This window comes from Sceloporus undulatus, chromosome 7, assembly GCF_019175285.1.
Source record: "Sceloporus undulatus isolate JIND9_A2432 ecotype Alabama chromosome 7, SceUnd_v1.1, whole genome shotgun sequence".
Lineage (NCBI taxonomy): Eukaryota > Metazoa > Chordata > Lepidosauria > Squamata > Phrynosomatidae > Sceloporus > Sceloporus undulatus.
The window spans coordinates 23552358-23572778 of NC_056528.1; the positions used below are offsets into that span (position 1 = coordinate 23552358).

General features: G+C 45.9%; 1 protein-coding gene across 2 annotated transcripts; it reads left to right on the forward strand.

Moving 5' to 3' along the window:
- Positions 1-920: 920 nt before the first annotated feature.
- On the forward strand, positions 921-16481 carry ELAVL1 (ELAV like RNA binding protein 1). 2 transcript variants are annotated; one of them, XM_042478124.1, is made up of 6 exons: positions 921-1059; positions 6247-6435; positions 7203-7306; positions 9317-9470; positions 10085-10310; positions 14847-16481. In XM_042478124.1, the coding sequence occupies exons 2-6, from the start codon at positions 6264-6266 to the stop codon at positions 15169-15171; spliced, it is 981 nt and encodes a 326-aa protein (XP_042334058.1). In that variant the 5' UTR covers positions 921-1059; positions 6247-6263; the 3' UTR covers positions 15172-16481. The 2 variants fall into 2 exon arrangements, with proteins under 2 accessions (XP_042334058.1, XP_042334059.1); XM_042478125.1 differs by lacking the exon at positions 921-1059 and adding an exon at positions 1276-1421.
- Positions 16482-20421: the final 3940 nt, after the last annotated feature.

Genomic DNA, 20421 nt, shown 5'->3' on the forward strand with positions numbered 1-20421 from the left:
TAACTTGTTCTGATCCAAAATGGCCACCCTGACACCCATTTGAGCAGCCATTTTGTAAGGGATTGCACAGACGTTATGGCCTTCCACATGACATCAGGCACCAACTCCCACTCTTGTTGGGCTGGATGGGCCTGCCTTGTCTTAATCCAAGATGGTCGCCCTCATGCTCCCTTGAGCAGCCATCTTGTAAAGGGTTATTTTGCAGCCGTGATGCAGCCTTGTACATGACGCCAGGTGGCAGCTCCCAACATCCCCACAGGGATCCCTTCTTCACATATCATGGTCTGGATATACATATATTCATTTATTAGCTGGGCAAGATTTTTATTGCAACCTCCCAGGAAACAGGAGTGAGATTTTAAAAAACGGATTAGAACCATGTAGCGGGACATGTGAACGCATGTAAAAAACCCCGACCACTTCGTCGAAGGCCGCGATGAAGTGACCCAGGGACAGTAAAAAGCCCTGTCTTTGGGGCGAGGAAGTAAGGGCGAAACCCGGACCCTTCCCTGAGGGAAAAGCCAGCGTTCACACGTTCCTTAGAAAACGCGTGTCGACGGGGAAGCCGTTCCCCTGAGGTAAATTAGGCCACGCCCCTTGGCTGGGGGAGGGGCTGGGAAGGGAAGAAGGCCCGGGCGCCGGGCTGCAGAGCGCGCATGCGCGGCCCCTGCAGAAAGGCTCCCCTCAGGAGAGCTCCGTCGGCTCTTTCTCTTCCCCCGCACCGCCATCGCCAGGCGCGCCCCTTAACCGACGCGCCCGCCGACCAATAGGCGCCTCCGGTAGTGCGCCGCGCAGCCAATGACCGTCGGTGGGCGGGCCTTGGACGTGTGGGCGTGGCCGAGCGCTGGCCCCGCCTTCCCGCCTCCTCCTCTTGCTGCTGGTTGAGGAGCGGAGCGGCTTCGTTGTGCGGCGACGGCGGAGGGAGCTGCGGTCCTTCGTCCTCCTCCTCCTCGTCCCTCCCCTTCCCTCTCCCCGCTTCTTCGCCGTCTTCTCCGCCTGCCCACTCCGTCTTCCTCGCTGCTGCCGTCCTCCTCCGCCGGAGCCGCCGCCCGTTGCCAGGTAAGGCCGCTGCTGAGGCGGTTGGAGGAGGAGGAGGCTGAGGCCGCAAGCGCCTCGCGGCCTTGCCGGGCCTGTGACGCACAGCGAGGGGCGGGGCCTGCGCCGCATTCGAACGGGGTGGGGAGTGGGCGGGGCCTCAGAGAGAGCGGCGGCGGCCGGGAGGGGACAAAAAGGCCCAGGGGCAGGGCCTTTTGTGGGGGAGAGTAGAGGGGGCTGATTGCGTCATCAGTACGCGCGGGGCAGAGGAGTGACGTAGGCGAAGGGGAAGTGCGAAGCCTTGGCCTTCATAGACCCTCATCTGAGGCTCAGGAATACTGCTACGTTGATTTTAACGCCGACCTCTTTTTAAATCCCGGCGGAAGGTGGGTCACTCTTTCCTTTTAGGCCCTCTTTCCGTCTGCCTTGCCTTCCTCAGGCGACCCTCCCTCCCTCGGGGTCAGAGGGCGCTGGCCATGGCCTCCTCTGAGGCTGAGAGAGTGTGCCTTGCCCAAGGCCCCCCAGAAGTTTGCGTAGCCCAGCTGGGACTGGAGCCCAAGACGCCCCAGTGCTTCTGTGGATGGGTAGATAGGCTGAGTGCAATTGGCAGCAGAGCTATTTAAAGGCCAGCTTCGTCTGGAAAACGAGTGTGAAAAGGGGTCCTGCAGCACCTTTGAGGCCCTTTCCTTTCAGGCAGGCAGCCTCAGTGGAGTTGCAAGGGCCCTTTGCCTTCAGCTGAAGTGTAGGAAGGTGTTCTGGCTTCAGAATGCCTTCTGCTACAAATGTTCCATGACTCTGTGGGTCAAACGCTCCGATGAATGGCGCCCGTCTCCTCCCCTCGCGTCACATGGCTGCCGTTTGCCCCATTCGCCTCAGAGCCCTCCTGACAAACAGCGGCTGCATCTGCTGGCATTTTTGTAACTTACTTGGCGCCATTTTCCTTGGCTTCGTCCTTTGCATCCTTTCTTACGCGGCCCTAAATTTTGCCTTCAGTGTATCTATGGCTGTATAAAAATCCATAATCCTGGCCCCAAGGCCTGCCCTCGGCTTATACACCAGGATATATGGCAGTGGATGGAGGCTGGAGCCAAAACGTTTTCCTTCCATATCAGAAATGTTTGTTTTGTCGTTATCTCAGTGGGCAACACTGAAGCAGAGCACCAAAGATACGGAAGAAGAAAAGTCAATGTTTACTAAGGTGGCTACGTTTTTTGTTGTGTGGTTTCCATTCTTACTCCCTGTCCTTGTTTGTTTGTCTTTATCAGACTATCTTTCTCTCTTTCATTGGAGAGATAAATGTAGGCAAAGATATTCTCAGAAATGAACATTTTATTCCCCAGCCAAACCACCAATGGCTTCTGGAGCAGTCCATACGCAAAATGCACCTGGCTGTACAGTATGCAGGCCCAAAGTCCAACAGTCTTAAAGTGCGGCACAATGAGGGCAAAATGCAGAGAGGCTAACAGCAGGTTTTTGGTTGCAGGTGACCTCCTTATATGCCCTCCTTTGGCCCTTTTGGGCAGAACAGCTTTGTAAAACAGGACAGAGTCGCTCTTTTATGTCAATACATACCTTACATATGCTGCTGTTTATATTCTACAAGGAGGAGGTTTCATGTGTCCATGGGAGCAGAAACAGAAGAAACCACCATTCAAGATAGTTTGAACCTGTGCGAATGGAGCATAGCAGAAGTCTTGAGAATGTGGGAACGTGTTTATGGTGTGGGTTCCTCTCAGGGCAGCAGCCTTGCGAGAGAGACTGGAGTTGGCGAAGGGGAAAGACCCAGCTGTTGGTAGCTGCTGCTTACTGCTAATTCTGTATTATGGACATCAGGGTTGGGGCGCCATAGAAGGCTAGTGGGGCACCTTAGTCCCCAGAGGGCCTTGGAGGAACGCCCCTCTTCCCTGCACCTGATCCCACCCCCCAAAATTAAACAGGGGCAAACATTCCCTTCAGAAGCCCCTTCCTGTGCTTTACACATTGCACCACACGCCTCTTCCGGGGCAGGATTCAAACTCTCAAAAGCCACCTTGGATTATGTGGGGCATTTTAGACACAGGAAGTGAGCAGGTGTCATTTCCTGTTCATTCTCTGTTTCAAATAGGCCTAAATTTGCCCAAAAGGTGCCCCTAGAGGACATTTTGAGGCAAAAATGAACGTTTTTGGTAAAATTTGTTTTTTACCTTTTGGGGGCCTCCATACGTAGCAGAAATGCCCCTCACATTTAGTGTGAAGGACATTACATGCACTACACTAAAGGGCACTAAACACACTAGAGTACATTTAGGGGCATCTGTGAGGGGGTCTGGATGAAAAACGGCTGTTGCTGAGGGTGACGCAGTGGGGATATGTGCTCGAATCAAGCCCTCTTCCTCTGACCACATTGGTGCTTCTAAGGGTGGGCTCTCACACTATTCCAGCCCTCAGAAACCTGGTACCCTCCTCATTGTTTAGTTAGCACACCCAGGCAGCACGCTTGGATGGGGATTGTAGCCTGGCACATCTGGAGGGTATCAGGCCAAAGAAAGCTGCTTGGCTGTGAACGCCAGGAGAGATTGAAGGCCAACACACAGGCAGTGTATGTACAGGGAGCCATCTCAGTCTCATTCTGTTCTGGGTGTGTCTTTCAGTGCCCTGAAATCCTCCTATCATTGAAGAAGGACCCCTGTTGCTTCCCTCCTGGCTCTCAAAATATCTGGCCTGCTGTAGGTTCCTGCCCTTTCTTGGGCGGACTGGGGACGGCCCCTGCTGAGATCCTGAGAGCCTTTTTGCCACAGTATCCCATGACCCCACATGTGGCCAGATCTGAGAGCTGACATTCAGGTTGTCAATGCTAGGTGAGACCTTTCAGGTGTAAGCACTTGGTGCCCACATTGATAGTTGCCACATACGGGATGGAAATGCAAGCAGAAAGGTTGGCATTGCTTGAACTCCTACTTGTTTGCAAGATGGCAGTTTGAGAGTACCGTGTGAGTTGGAAAACAGCTGCATCGATGTAGCAGTCTGAGCAAGCCCTGGATTAGTGGCGTTCCCCAGACGGAACAGCTCCAGAATGAGGGACTTTGTGATTGCAACTTCTTCACGGCAAAGCCAAGGGCTGTGACTGGGTTGGATGGGTACCTAGGGTTCTCTGGGCCGATGGCACTGTTTTATGGGTGCAGAGTGTACATTTTTGAAGGATACAGACTCTACTAAACACACCGAACATTTGCCTACCTGAAAGGGATCGGTCTCAACACGAGGTGAATTTTTGTGATACCTTTGTAAAATGAATATCACATACGACACTTCACTCCTTCTTTTGTTGTTACTGTGCGTTTGATTTACTGTGGGTGCTTTTTTACTTTCAAAGGGCTTGTTGTTCTTTTCCTTCTGAACGGACATATCAAAGGCCTGTTACAGACTGCCAAAATAAAGCTGCTTCGAGTCTCTTTGGAGGTATGCTATTTAAATGATGCATGGGTCCTAAGAATCCAGAAGCTGCACCAAAGCTTCACTCCAGTGCTTAGGAATGGAGTGTGGCTTTGGTGCAACCTCCGGACTCTTGGGACCCATGCATCATTTAAATAGCATACCTCCAAAGAGACTCAAAGCAGCTTTATTTTGGCAGTCTGTAACAGGCCAAAGTTAGAATAGGATGGAACAAGATAATACACAGCTTTAAACCTCGCTAAGAACAGTACAGTGGAAAGACAAACACATGATAAGGTTTTGTTTACAGCTGTAGAAAACAGGTTAGTTTCCAGTGAAAGGTTTTCTGAAGGAATGGGTCAGAAGGTGAACGCAGATAGTTTTCCTTAGGAAGCCTCCTGAAATCCATTGGCATTTCAGTGGCTCTGAGGGGAGAGGATGAGGAATGCCAAAGCAGCAAATGCAGAATTGCTGAACAGTGGAATTTGGAATGTCTAACATGTCGTAGTTTTCTTGCTGAAAGGCGTCTTCTGTTTAAGCCGGTCATGCATTTTGTCCATCATCGGCTTCAGTGAATTTCACTTCCTCTTTCTCACCATTGAGCATGAAATGAGCTTTTGTGCGCAGGGAGATTTATGTCAATCAGCGCTGGTTCTAGGGGTTGTGCGTGTGCTGAATAGAGATGAGATGGGAAGCCAGCGGTCTGACTCCAGAGTGGGCCTTAGGTGCAGCAGTGCTGGCCAGAAAGTCTGACTTTAAATGCCATTTTAGTTGTTCTTATCAGTTTACCCACGCTTGATACAGATTCAGATGGTCTTGCCACTCCTCCATCTCTTTTCACAGGCTCCGAGAGTTTCATTGGACAAGCTCTAATGCAAGTCCTTTGCTCTATGACCAGCTGCCTTCTGTAAAGAGCTAGGTCCTTGACTCAGAGATTGCTCCAGAGTAGCCCAAGGTGGCAGTGGTGCTTGTTTATGCAGGTCACCACTGTGGCAATGGTTTGGACCCTTTCACAGATAGATAAAGCCTTGATGTGAGAGACAGGGCTTAGATTCAGACTCCATCCTTCCTTCTTTTCGTTGACGGTTCTAATGCTGCCTCCAGCAGCAGAGGAAATGAAGCAAGGCTTGGCTTGCCATAGGTCAGAAGGGACAGAACTCCATCCTTCACTTTATTGACACCCTTTCTTTTTTTCAGACTAGGACTCAAGATGGTTTACAAAAGACAGAAAATGACAATAAAACCATACATAGTTATACCCAAAGGCTCTCTAGAACAGGAAGGCCTTCACCTGCTGCCAAAAAACCCAGCAAAGGAGGAGCTGTTCTTATTCCGGGGGGGGGGGGGTTACAAAGTCAGGGAGAAGGCCCCCAAGCGTGTCTGTGAAGGCGGCGGGATCAAGAGAAGGACTTGGTGCTCAGGCAGGCTCACATGAGAAGATACGGCCCTTCAAATAGCCTGAAGGGGACAAATGACCATGGAAATATTAATGGAAATAAATGTAGTTCATTGCAATAACTCTGCACCTGTGTTCATGTTCTTTCTTCTCTTCTGGCTTGATTTTAAAAAGAGGATTGTCTTGTATGGGACTTTGTAGCCAAATTCTAGCAAGTATGTGCCTGGCTTTAAATGCCCAAAGTCTAGCAGACCCATTGAAGTGGGAACTCTGTAGGTCCCATTATTTCACTGGGTCCGTCCTGCTTGGACCGGCCGTGAGCATTAGGCCAGTATGTTTGCTTCTGGTTTGTTTATTCATGTTTTGCAATATGAGCAACAGAGTTGGCCTTTTTGTTTTAACAGGGTCTTCTCCAGTTAAAATGTCTAATGGTTATGAAGATCACATGGCTGAAGACCTCAGGGATGATATCGGTCGGACGAATTTAATTGTGAACTACCTGCCCCAGAACATGACCCAGGATGAGCTGCGGAGCTTGTTCAGCAGCATTGGAGAAGTTGAATCTGCCAAGCTCATTCGAGACAAAGTTGCAGGTAAAACAGTGGAGGTTTGAGGCGGGGTGAGTGGGTGTAATAAAAGTGTTATTAATAAATTTGGTTACACAGCTTGGTCCAGCTGCCAGTGGGATGATGAGAATTGTAGTCTGATAACATCTGGTGAGCATCAGGTTGGCTGAGATAGTTGCTTTCACCTTGATGGGATTTCATGTAATCCGTTTAAAGTAATTGCAAGGTTGTGAAGCCTACGGGTTTCTCAAACCCTTGCTTTAGCATCCCAGGAATAACAGTCCTGCCTCCCATGGAAGTCCACATTTGGCACTGAATCTCTAATGTAGGCCAGGTTGGAGACCAAGGTCTGCTTTGTAGGTCTTCAGTAAGGGGCTTGGGGGGGATGCTAAAGCTTCTCAGCACCCCACAGGTAAGGTATTTTGGACCTGGGTCCCATGTTCTGCAATTACTAGAATAGTGATGGAATGTTTTTTAAACCCCCCACCCCCCACTTTTTCATTTTTCTGGTGGTAGTTTTGTATAAATGATTGCAGGCCACAGAAAGGAGCATGTGAGTCTGTGGCAGGTTTGTGGGGTTGGATGGATTTAAGGGCAACACAGATGTATTCCATTCTCCAGAATGGTCTCTCTCCCCTTCACATTTTGGCATTGTGGCTATTCATGTACAAAAGAGTTCCAAGGTGGAATGTATGTGTTAGCAAAGGGGTTTCTCCTTGCTTTCAGTCTTCCTTTCATTTCTTCAAGTAAACCACTTTTTAAAATATGAGATATCTTGTATTTTTCCCCTGCAGGACATAGCTTGGGTTACGGCTTTGTGAACTATGTGACGGCTAAAGATGCTGAAAGAGCGATAAACACACTGAATGGCCTGAGGCTTCAGTCCAAAACCATCAAGGTAAATATGTGTCAGTTTTCTGTCCACGTTATCTCCGATATAACTGTTGTTGCTGTGTGCCTTCAAGTCAACTCCAGCTAATGGCAGTACTGTTAAGAGTGTTTTCTTGGGCCAAATTTCTGTGGAGGAGGTTTGTCACCATTGCCTTCCTCCAAGGCTGAGAGAAAGAATGACTTGCAGAAGGTCACCCAATGGGTTTCTATGGCTGAGCAGGGATTTGAACTCTGGTCCCCAGAGTCTTAGGCCAACACTTCCAACAGCGACACCACCCTGGCTCTCATACATGTTTATATGTGAAGGATTTTCACCCAAGAAAATGTCAGTTGACTTGATCAACTGAAATGCATACAGTTAATCAGTTTTGCGTAAAATGTGCTTCTCAGAAACTTCCACTGTCAAAAGAGTAGACACTTGCTTTTTTTTTTCTCTTTAGGTAGAGGGAGGCTTCATCTTGCCCTAGACACTTTCCATCACAGAAATATTTCTTTGCCATCCAATCTTTCTGTCATAACCTTGTATTTAAAAATAACACGAACATTTAAAAATTTTCAGCCTGACTCAACTGAGATCACATTAGTATACATCTGTTTTGTTTTGTTTTGTATTTTGTTTAAAACCCAACATGGCCAATTATTGGTCTGATCCAGCTTTCTTCATTCTGTTGCCCTCCAGAGAAGTAACCATGCTGGCTGGGCGCAACATAGGTTGTGGTCCCATGCACCAGGAAAGTGTAAGGTTTGTTGGAAGCTGCCCTGATTCTTCTTCCTCATTGTTTTTCCTTCCATGTCATGTTGTCGTAAGCCTGAGGGCAAAGACTGAATTGTTTCTACTAGTTGTTAAGCCATTCAGTGATCCTTACTGTCTCAGACAGTGGAGCATAAAAGTCTTCCAGTTAATCCATGTTATGGCTTGTTCGTATGCATGGGTTTAGCATGTATGTAGGAAGCCTAATAGTTAGAATTGGCTTTCCACCAGCCGTGTGGACCACAAAACAAAGAGAAACAGCATGTCAGGGACTCAGGGAGGAGGTGGCCTCGCAGTCCAAGTGACACAGCTGTCATGTCTTTGTGACTTGCGTCGCGTGACTGTGTGCTGGCTGCCCTGTACCCATGAATGGGCTGCTTATAGCCTTCTGAATGTGGCATCTTCTGTCTCCCAGGGAGGTTGCTAGATGTGGCATTTTACTCTTCATGTGCTGCATATTTTCTTTTCTTTTTCAAGGAATTTCAAATAGGTTTCAAGAACTGAGTCCATTCAGGGCTAGATGAGTTCTTTGGGCACAGCAGTGCTTCCACATTTTGTGGGCATGTTTACACAGCTTAATTTTCTGAGCATGTGTTCATGCTTTCTTTCAGCTGCCCCTGTCTAACCCCTGCATCCTCAAAAGCTCTATGTGCAACAATTCTTCTGCTTCACCATTTATTGTAGAGAGGAGTAATTTCATGGATATTCCTAACACTTTTCCCTCATACTGGACAAATCTGGACAGACATTCCTCTGCTCCAATTAGTCACACAAAGTGGCATTTCAGAATATAGGCAGCCACAGCGATGCGGACTGGTCTTAACATAATTGTTCTGTAACAGTATCTTCTGCAAAATACGGGGCTATGAACACATCAGCTGTTGGGTCTTTCCATTCAGAAGTTGCTCTTTGTACTTCTCTTCCTGTCCACTCAGCATTCTGGGAATTAAAAACTGCTTTCTGGGCATTATAGTCCAACCTCTTGTTAATCCAAAGCTATAGTATGTGTGTGTTTTGTTCATCAAGTGGAAGCCTAGCCTCTGCTTGAAAGTGGGAGAGAGAGCTTGTCCAAGAGGCCTGGTTCCGTTTCTGATCTTTTCTTATCTCTAAAATGTTTACTTGCTGCCAAGGGGTTTTTCTTGTCAATTGGGAAACTAAGAAAGTGGCTGAATGCTAGAGGTTTTAGTGGGTGCTGGTGGCAATGTTTATATTAATGTGTGTGTGTTTTGTCATCCCTCCTCCTCTTTTTTTAAAAAAAAATTAAAGGTGTCGTATGCCCGCCCCAGCTCCGAGGTTATCAAAGATGCAAACTTATACATTAGTGGGCTGCCACGGACAATGACGCAGAAAGATGTTGAAGACATGTTTTCACGGTTTGGCCGCATTATCAACTCGCGCGTGCTGGTTGACCAGACTACAGGTGCGCAAGGCACTGGCTCTTCTACAGGCGGTGGTGGTGTTTTTGTTTTTTCCTCTTCATTTGCTTGGCTGGGGTTTGGAAAGGAAAGGGCGGTTATCAAAGGCATCTCCCCTTATGCCTCTCCCCATTACAGCCACTCAGTCCATGGAGCTAGGTGTCATGGCTGGAGTAGACAAAGGTGACCCTGGACTGGAATACCTTCTTCTTTAAAAACTCCTCAGATATAAGAAGGAAGTGTGCTTGGTATTTGGGACTCGGGAGATCCAGGCTTTTTGGCCCTTTAAGTCAAAACAGTGGCCCAGAGACTGAAAGTCAGGGTTTCATTTGTTTGACACTGTTGGGCCCCAAATGGAGAGATACCACAGTTGCTGAGGGAAAATTGGTGATCTCTGCTTTAAAAACTCAACTTGGCCAAAACCCTGCTGGCAAAATCTGAGCTGTCACTCCCAAGGGTAGAAATGCTTCTTCCTAGCAGGGTCATTTCCCTTTTTACTGTACTTATAACGTGCCTTGACTGCCACTGTGCTGTCCCTAAAGGTGGGGCAAAGTAGATAAGAAAGGGATTGCTTATTCTTTTTTCTCCCCCTGTTTTTCTTTTCTGATGTGGCTTTAAGGTTTGTCCAGAGGGGTTGCGTTCATCCGGTTTGACAAAAGATCAGAAGCTGAAGAGGCCATTTCCAGCTTCAACGGTCACAAGCCCCCTGGCTCCACTGAGCCAATCACAGTGAAGTTTGCTGCTAACCCCAACCAGAACAAGAACGTGGCGCTGCTCTCCCAGCTGTACCACTCGCCCGCTCGGCGGTTTGGGGGCCCCGTCCACCACCAGGCGCAGAGATTCAGGTAGGTTAGGAAGAGTGAAGTGACCAGAGGTCTGTACCATGTTTCTCTCTCTCTCTCTCTCTCTTTCTGCCTCTGTCCCTTTCGCTTTTTTTTTTACTCATTACTGTTCATCATCAGACACAGTGCACTGTCTTACAGTCGATAGATAAGGGGAGACAAGAAATCAACACTAGACATATGTATTACCCATTCCAAAATGTTAGGGTTAACTCTTCTGTGAAGCCTGGTGTTCCAGTAGTAGTAGTTAGTCAGTAAAGAGCCCTTTTCCTGTTCATGGGTAATACTCCTTGCTGCCTCCATTCATGCTCCCTGATCTTCATGTCTGTTAGTCTCAACCACAAGTAGAGCATTGCGTGCTAGTTAAGCCATGCATCAGTCACAGGTGCCATCACTGAATATCCTCACAAGGTAGGATTCAATGTAAATTTGTATCCAGTGATTTCTGCTATTACTTTAACCAACTCTTTCCCAATATTTCTTGACAGTTCACGTGGAACCCATCAGCTTGGTCCCAATTGCACCTCCAACTTCTTCCATTAGATTTTTTTTTTAAAATGCATTCTGTATAACTTCAGAGAGTTCTGAAATAATTTTCTCTCAAAATTAACAGTGGAGTGCTTATGTCCCCAAATGATTATGTATTCCCAAGCTATGTCAGTAATCATTGTTGATGTCCATTTCTGTTCTTATTTTCCGTTCTACAGACTTCTCTCTCTCCCTCCCACCCTTCTTTTCCTTTTTTATTATCCAAGTAGACTTTCATTTAAATAGTGGATTAAATGCCCTCCAGGTCCTCTTTTCCCTGTTAATAAAGATTGAAACTGTGTCTGTCTGATCTGATGCTTCATAACAGTATGTCGAAAGATAACATTTTAAAAGTTACTGGAAGAAAGGGGGTTTGGTATTCATTGTAATGCATGGTTCCTCAAATGGCAAAATTCCATTACTATTAAAATAATATCCTTAAGCTTGTAAAAACTTCTCTTTTCCCTTAGTCTAAAACTGCCAAAGTGATTTTTGTTAAAGGTTCTGTGTTGTCACTTTAAAAGCTGTTGCTATTCTTTCTGACTAAATATAGTCTTCTCATTGGTTTACAGAACGATAAAAGTACAAATTATCAGGGGGGATGGGGACTGATACAAACCAGCAAAATAAAGACAGCAGTTAAACAGAATAAAATAGGAATAATACTATTTCATTATGATAATGCTATAAACCCTGGCCCAAGACCTAAATATATGTGCCTGATGTTGGCATTTGCTGCCAGTGAGATTCCTGAGGCAAAAATGACATATTTTCATTTATGGATCAGCCTTAAGTTTTATGCGCAGTTATGACAAATGGGTGGGAAAAGAAGAGTTGTGTTTTGTTTTGCACCTAAGCCTGTTGTACACACAGTATAGAGAGAGCTGCTAACTGGAAGTGAGGGTCATTTTTAGAGGTGAGGAGAAAGAGGCAGCGCTGTGTTCTCTGCTGGGGAGTCACTGCCACTGATCTCAGTGGGGCTTACTTCCGAGTAAAAGGCACAAGATTTGGCTGCATGCATTGTGCCTAGGTTTTGACCAAGGAAATCACAAAGGCAGAGTTTCTCAGGAGATACCATGGGAATGGCCACTTTCCACTCAGTAAAAGTACCTTTTAGAAAACAAACTAGCATTTCTGAAAAACAAATAATAATTGAATACTGTACAATAAATAATCACAATAATACAGTCCTGCAAGCAACACATAACATTCCTCGCCAGCATGACTGATAGGTGATGTTAATCCCAAATGCCCCCCATGCCATCAGGAAGAGTTCATAATGTTAAGAGTGGCTAGGTCAGTTGACAGGATCTCATTTTATGCTAGTCTGCAGTCTTAATAATGGCGAGTAGAATTATGAATGGTAAGCGATAGATCAGATTAGATCATGACCAGATCATAATCATTAATCCCATCAGTAACCTTTTAGTTATCAGATTGCTGGGTTGGGGAAGGGATAAATGACAAATCTTTTAATACATAGTGATTTAAAGTTCATTCTTCTAGAGATATGCTGTCTTAATTAGCAGCAGCTTCATTGGCATCTGGAACATTTAGTTGATCTATTTTTCTCTGGAAGCCTTGCTCTTGTTCTTCTATGGACAGACTGAGGCTGCCCTTCAAGGGTCTTAGTTCACACCTAGGAATACATAAGGCTTTTGAAAGTTAGCTAGATCGTCCAAACTGCCCTCTCCTAACTTAACTGTTGATCTGGGTTTGGGTTTCTTATTTCATTTGCTTATGTGTCTTTTTTGTTTTTGTTCTTTGGTTGTTGTTGTTTTTTTTAATTCTTGCTCATTTTCACACAATGCTTGTTGTAAATTCCTTCTAGTAGTGACCTTTTCAGTGAAATCCTTGCATGTTTTTTTAAAAAAATATTTTCATTCTCTTGAAGTGTAGAGTCAGATGGGTTATCTTTCAGAATTCTTGTCTTAGAATTCTTGTCACATGTTAAATAAATATATGTTCTTCTATCTGCCTGTACTCAGCCTCTTCCATGTGAGATGATGGTCCTCCTCTGCCCCCTCCCAGCCATTAATGATACTGAATATTTTTGCCAGGTTCACCCATCTCCCATTTGCCCAGACGTAAGAGTTGAAATGGGCTCAAGGTTGAAGCCAGTGCCCAAGATAGGCTGATGTGCCAAACCATGATTTGAGGAATGTGAGGGAATAGCCATACCTTCTTTCTCACTCTCTTTTTGTTTCCTGTTCTATAGTTTCACAGGCTGTGGCAAGCACTTGCCTTCTGGAATTGGAAACCGTGGTTTCTGGCTTAGAGGGCAATTGCTGACCATGGGTTGCCAATTTTGTACATTTTGGAAACCTCTTGTCAGTCCCAAATGGAACAGGGGTGGGACGCCAGCAGCCCTGCAAAGGGATTTGGGGGGGGGACTATCCACAGTTTCATTCAAAGCCCTCCAGAACCAGGGTTGGAAAGATTCTCTGATTCGATCAGTGTATGGTGACCATGAGCAGTAGGGCCTGCCTGTCCTGGAATGAGAGTTTCTCGCTTGCCCCTGTCTCCCAAAACATTTGAGTGTGAGGCTTTGTCACATTCCAGTGAAGTATGAGGGCATGGTTCAGAGTGGCCCAAGAACAGTGCGAATGCTATGCAGTGTCTCATTTCGAGAGTGTAAATAAGTGGCTGGAAGCTGCAAGTGAATTGGAGAGAAAGACCCTGAAGGCTCAGTGGGCAGTTTCCCCCTCGCTCCCTCTTTCTCTCACCCCTGAGTGGGATGTGGGGCTTGGAAGCCTGTGGATGAATTGTTAGAGAGAGTGACCCATCTCCCCTGCTGTCCTGGAGGTCTTCCCTGAGTCAGCAGCTCTCTGTTAGCTCCCTCTGAAGGGATTGTCCCAAGATGTCACCTGCCCCTAATCACATTTGCTAGCAGGCAGTGGCCAGAAAAGGAATCCCAGGTCCAAAGGTGCACTCCTTGTGGGCTCATTTCCACAAAGCCCTGGCTGATCTGGAGAGGAACCACCTGAGAGGCACTGGCAAATCCTCTCCCCTGCTCTCTCCCCACTTGTTCCTCTGAATGGGGACCTGTACAGAAGAAAGTCCGGGTGAATGCCCCCAGCTTGACTAATTCCAGAGGGATAGCCATGTTTGCCCCTTGCCATGAAGGCCCTGAGAGGCACATGGCACTGCCAAGGCTAGCAGCCTGATTGTGGCACGGGCCTTTGTGGATGGACCTGCTCCTGTCATGTGTTTTCAGCTCTGAATGGGGAAGCCATGTGAGGCATGAGGCTGAGAGCCAACAATCAAGCTGCACAGTGCTGATTTAAGGCTGCTGTGTGGAAGAAGTCCATAGATCCAGTCAGGACTGTGGTTTCCCTTTGCATGATCTCCTTTGCCAGATTTGTAAACCAGGAGCCTGGGTTGCTTTTGCTCTAGAGAGAGAGAGCCTTGTCACCTCCTGTCATTCTTGGGGAATGTGTGGCTGCCATCTCTCTGTCTCTGAATTTAGGCTCTGCAAACCAGGCTTTCTCTTTCCATAGCCTCCAGACTGCCCCAGTGCTTTCCTTTCTCTCTCCTCTCCTGTTCCCTCTCCTGCATTCTTTTTGCAGCTGAAGACAGCACTTAGCACAGGCTCCAGTTCACAAAAGGAGATGGTGCAACACCTTCAGGTTCTTAAGACAAGGGCAGGGAACCTGTGGCCTTCTAGGCACTCCTGAGTGACAGTTCTCGTTGCCCCCTGACTACAGGCTGTGCTGGCTAGAAAATGAGGGTTGCTGTGCTTGAAAATGCCCAGGGGGCACCAGGCTTCTCCCTGCTGCTTGGCGAGGGGCTGCCTCTCTGCTGTCTTCACTCTCGGTGGTTCTCTTTGTGGTGGGACAGACAGGTTGGCATCTTGCTCCCTGGGCAGGTGGGGTGCTGGGGTGGTTGGGGAGGGGGTGACCATTCCTAATCTTGATTCCCTGTTGAGGTTTTCTTTTTGCTTGATTGAATTGACTTTTTTTGTTTTGTTGTTTTGTTTACATGAACTATTGTGTGCTTTTTATTTGCTAGGTTCTCTCCTATGGGTGTAGATCACATGAGTGGGCTTTCTGGTGTAAATGTCCCAGGAAACTCCTCTTCGGGCTGGTGTATCTTCATCTACAACCTCGGCCAAGATGCCGATGAGGGAATCCTCTGGCAGATGTTTGGCCCCTTTGGCGCGGTGACTAATGTCAAAGTCATCCGCGACTTCAACACCAACAAGTGTAAAGGCTTTGGCTTTGTGACAATGACAAACTATGAAGAAGCGGCCATGGCCATAGCGAGTCTTAACGGCTACCGGCTGGGGGACAAAATCTTGCAGGTTTCCTTCAAAACCAACAAGTCCCACAAATAACTTCGCTCATGGCTTTTATTATTAATATTTTTTTTTGTATGAAATAGATAATTGAGTGACAGAAAAAGTTTGAAAAAATCTTTTTTTGTTTTTGTTAGTGTACAACTCTCTCTTTCTCTCTCTCTCTCTCTTCTCTCTGCGCCAATTTTCACAGAAGTTGTTTTGTCTTTAGTCTAAACGAGAAGTGGAAAAGGGTTTTATATTCTGGGATGCCACCAACATGTTCAAATGTTTTGGGGTTTTGTTTTTTGTTTTGTTTTGTATTTGGAAGTCCTGCAGTGTTCGATCAGTTACATATATTTTATTCTTTTAAATTTCCTTTTTAGGGGGTTCTGTTCCCCACCTTCCCTGAGCCCCCAGTTTTAAGTGGATTGTACCAACTCGGCTCTCGGCAGCCAGTAACATCCGCTAGGCAGGTTTTCCTTGAAGAGTGGCTGATCGCTCATAACACAGAGTCTGCCAAGGCTGGGACTCCATCTGAACTTCAGTGTAGCATGGCCCTGGATGAAACCTGGAAGCAGTGGTTTTAGTTAGTGGCAAGTAATCCCTTTGTCACATAAATAGGTAGTTGCAATTAATTTGTAGAAGGGTTTGCCTCTGAAAAGAGAATCTGGTGAATGAAACTGTGCCAGCATTCAATGACTCTGTTGACCAGGTTAGTTGGTTGGTAGGCAAAATCCAAACTGGAAAAATGTGTTATGGTTTTGTCCTCTTTTCTATAAAAGCCCAGTTTCCCATGTCAAAGGACCAAAGAGTTTCAGAGAAACTCTGAGAAGATTTCAGAGTTTAAAAAGACAAACAATATGAAACTCCAAACCCGGTGTTGCCACTTTCTCAGAGTTCTTGTCTCCAAACAGCACCTCACAGTGCATTACTTTCTGACATAACAAACCAGGCAAGATTAATGTTTAACCTCCTTTCAGATACAGTTCTTAGTTTGGATTATTAAGTTCTTAGGTTTCTTTTTATAAAGCTGTTATGAACATTTGACATAATTTTTTGCATCCCATCTAATAAGTACTAGATGATATTTTTTTCTTTATTTTAATAAGGGTTTTGTTCTGACAAATAGCTTTACGTACTGAATACTTGGCAGAAAAAGTACATTAACATTGCAAGTTAAGAGATTGAAGAAACTCAACATTTTGATTTTTGTAGACTTAAGGTTTAATCAGTCCCCAAAGTTTTCTTCAGGCTGCCTTGAAACTTTGAGTTCTGTTTTCTGTTAATTTTCTTTTGCTTTTTCGTGTTTTTGTTTGTTTTTACTTTTGCATTTAAGACCAATTAAATTTGATTTTGTTTTGCTCAAATTTTGTTTTGGTTTGTTATTTTAATTTTTCCCCCCAACGCCATAATTGCACCATGTCCAACAGGAAAGATCCAACTGTCTTTTTCCCAAAAGGAGTGATTTGGTGATGTAAAATAACATGCCCATTGGTTTTGCAGACGCAAAGCCTTGGCACCCAGCTTTGGTAACAGCGGAGGCAAGGGTTTCTGTGTCTCAGAAGAGCCCTGCCTTTCATACGGGACGGTGGTAGGGTAGGACAAACAGAGGAGTCCTGAAAAGAAGCAACGTTAAGGCCGCTGTGTGCGGGAAGCTATCCTACGCCAGCCGTCTGAGGAGCATAGACACTTGCAATTGCAGAGGCATATCTCCACCCAGAAACCTTGGCTTTGCTTGTTCCATCTCTTTCCTTTTCTTGTGCCAGGTTCAACAAGGAAGCTTTGGCTCTGGCACCTAGTCCTCGCTGTCGCCTGAGAGCAGGCTGAGAGAAGAAGTGGGAGGAAAGTCCCACCTCCCAAGAAAATCCCACGAGCAGCCCCTGGTCCATAAAACCGGCATGTCGGTTTGTTCTGCTATGCTAGTAGAAAGGGGATTCTAGCATCTGCCTAGTTGCTCTTCCCAGGAGAGATTTGCCACTTTTCCTGACTTGGAGTGGTCTTGTCACACAGCTCTGCTTGGAGGCACTCATAGCAATGGAGACTTTTGTCTCTGAATGGCACATTTGGAGTAGACACCAATTCACACTTCTTGTGCCTTCCCATAGCCCTTCTCACGCTTGTCATGGGGGTGGGGGAAAACAGTCCTAAAAACAATTGAATTTGCAGGGAAGATGAAAAACCCTGTCCTTGCATCCGTTCAGCAGCTGGCCACTGACCATCCCTCCATGTCCTCACTTGCTTTCATGTTGTTCTCCATGCACACTAAGCAGTAATCGCTGCTTTTGTTAACTAAGCAGACCCTTTTATATTGGAAAAATGCTCTCCTGGTTTTGCCCATCCTCTCTGGTGGTACCAAGGTCATTTTTCACCATCAAGCATTCTCTCTTCTTCCATTGCCATATCTAAAAGAATTCACTGAACAGGTTAAGTTATCGTTTCCCCCTTGAATTGCTATGGACTTGTCGAGATAAACTCCTAAACTTCTGTGTGCCATTTCTCCATAGGAAGTAATTGCCAGCACTGCTGATCAGATGTTGCTTCTGAGCAGGACCTCCTTCTCCAGAGAGAAGCCCTTGCCACGAGCATTTCTGTTCCAAATTGGAACTGACCTCCAGAATCTCCAGTTCTGCTCTTTGGGACGAAGGTTGTGGTACTGCTTTGGCATTTTAGGTCAGATTTCAGCTTCACAGTTGTTCATGCACCAGGTGTTCCTGAACCTTCTTGCCTTTCCTCTTGTCCTGTCTCTTCTCTTGGCTCATTTCAGCAGTATCTTCCCAAAATCCTAGCTGGTTACTCTCTGTCCAGACCCACTTCACCAGTCCCTGGTTCAACTGAGATCTGGGACTGGAGCCATTCTTGGCAACTTTATTCCATCCTTGGATTTGACTGGCTTCCAGAAGTGTTCAGGTAGATTCTTGGAAAGGTATATTCTGGGCCAAGGAAGTCTGTTAGAAACTGATCTCTCCAGGAACAACTTTTGTTTACCCTGAAGAGCAGAAACCCAAGAAACGCCATAACCAAACAGGATTATTTTTGGCTCATGCCCCCAGCCTGGGCCTTGTCTACCTCCTGGGCTTCATTTTGATACTTGCTGGGATTCTGCCAATTCCCCCAGAGCTTTCTGGGTTGGACAGTAAGCACAAAGGGCTATTGTAGTTCTCAGAGTAGCTTCTTGACAGAATACGTATACACTAGTAGAGAAAGGCAGTTCACCTTATTTGAAATACTACTCATCATAGACACCTGGTGGATGTCTCTTGATTCCTTTTGCTCATTATAAAGGCTTGCAAATCCTGTATTCATCTGAATTAGGAGCAGCTTGGGATTCTTTTTTTTAAAGGCTGGCAAATCATTTCCACTCTTTTGGGTGGAGTGTGCTCTGGAGATTTACTAACAGTCTGTACAAACAAAAAGGCCAAAATCCCCTTTCCATAGAAAAGGGATATACAACTTTTTTAAAAAAAAAATTAGCTGCTGACTTGTGAAGTGAGCGGTCCACTTTCTCTAATATTAGCCAGTTGTAGTTTCTCGTTGTGGGTCCAGGACAGCAGCAGCGTCTGTGTGCTGTGACAGAAGCTCAGTTTTCTGCCTGTGTTCTTGGCTGACCTGGATTTTGTGCTGTTTTTTATCATCCCTTGTCATCTTCCCATCCTTTGCAAAACTATCTTCGGATAAATACTTTAATTCTAACTTTGGGAAGCAGGGGAGAAAATGCCTTGAATTCAGACCCCTCTACAAAGTTCTTCCCACAGAGGTTTGTATTTTCTAGAAACCCCTTTTGTACATTGGAGCGTTGGGGTGCTGCCATGTGCATGCTCCCTATCCCCAGGCGGGTGTTTTTATATATGCGCAGGAGCCATCCCATCTGTTCCCAAGAAGGGAAGCCCTTAAAACAAACGACAGTAACAGAAAATAAGGCACCTTGACCTTTACCATTGTTCCCAGTTCCAGGAAGGGTCCTTCCTTCCTTGCCTCCCTTCCTTCTTTCCTTCCTTGCTGCACATGAGAGCGCTAGGCCATCTGTAAGCGTTTGTAGGGAAGACTTTCTGGGTCAGATCTGCCTGCCTTCTTCAGAAACTCCCCTGTGAAGCTGTACAAACTCTTGCAGTTCTTACGCCTTAAAAAATCAAGGATTAATAACTGGATCTGATCCCCCCCCCCCAAATACTTAGGAATACGCAGTGGGTTTTTTCGTCCTTTGCATTACAGAACCCCATGGCTTCTGTGGTTTCTTTCTTCGGATTTTTGTTTAAAGGTACTGGATAAAATATAGAACTTAAATCAGTAATGACTGCAGTTCCAAGACTGACAAAGATTCCTTTCCTTTTTTATTTTACAATCAGGTAAATATTATTCTGTCTGCTGCCTATTTGTAGCGTTCATATCTGGTGTAATAATCCATCTGCAGAGTCAGCCTCATTGCCCTTCCCAAGCGCATGACATAAGAGGAAATGAACACAACACAATTGGTGCAACTCCCAGACTCTCAACAACTCTTCCCCCCCTCCTTCCAGGGCATAGCCCTCTTCCATTGCACCGACATCTCTTATGCACAGGTTTATTGGACATTTTCTGTTGGTTTGTTTTCTGTTGGTTTGTTTTCTGTTGATTGAAACTTCCACATTTTGTCTGAAGATAACAACAGAACTCCTCCTGCAAAAGGCCCAGTGCTAGCTTAACGGTTGTCGCTTGCTTGTGCCCACACTTCTGAAGAAAGGCTAACTCTTCCCAAGGATAATTCCATTTTTCTTTGCTATTATCGTGAGAGTCTTTTTAAAAGACACACACACACACACGAAGCACCCCTCCCCATAGAACTGTTCAAGAAGAAACTGAGGGGGTGATATTGGAAGCTTTTGTTTTGGGACGCTCTGTTTATTAACCCATAATTTGGAGCTCTTGTTCACATCTGATTGGCGCCTGAATTCCAGCGTGAGCAAGTTCCTTGGGATGCAGAGGGCCCTCTCCAGACTCCCTCGGCTCTCCTTTTAACCGGTGTAACTTTGCCCTTTTTGCCTTCTCCTCCCCAGCCCTCTTTTTTGTTTTTATAAAGTCGTCTGTCTGTGCAACAGGAGGCTTTTATCGGTTTCCCCCACACTGTACAGTATATATGCTTAAGACATTTTTGTATATTTAGTGTGTTTTTAAGTTATTGGTTTTATTTTATATCAAAATAATTTATTTTTTTCGGGTACCACTTTTTTCATTTTAACTTTGTTTTTAACATGGGTTTACTTTAAATAAAGTATGACGCTGCTATCCAGATGTCTAAACCGCAGTTGAATTCCCCTTGTGTCTTTTGAGCGC

Coding starts and splice junctions, on each gene's coding strand:
- ELAVL1 (XM_042478124.1), top strand. CDS start 6,264: ATGTCTAATGGTTATGAAGATCACATGGCTGAAGACCTCAGGGATGAT. Junction 9,471..10,084: donor GCTGGTTGACCAGACTACAG/GTGCGCAAGGCA, acceptor TGTGGCTTTAAG/GTTTGTCCAGAGGGGTTGCG. Junction 10,311..14,846: donor CACCAGGCGCAGAGATTCAG/GTAGGTTAGGAA, acceptor TTTATTTGCTAG/GTTCTCTCCTATGGGTGTAG.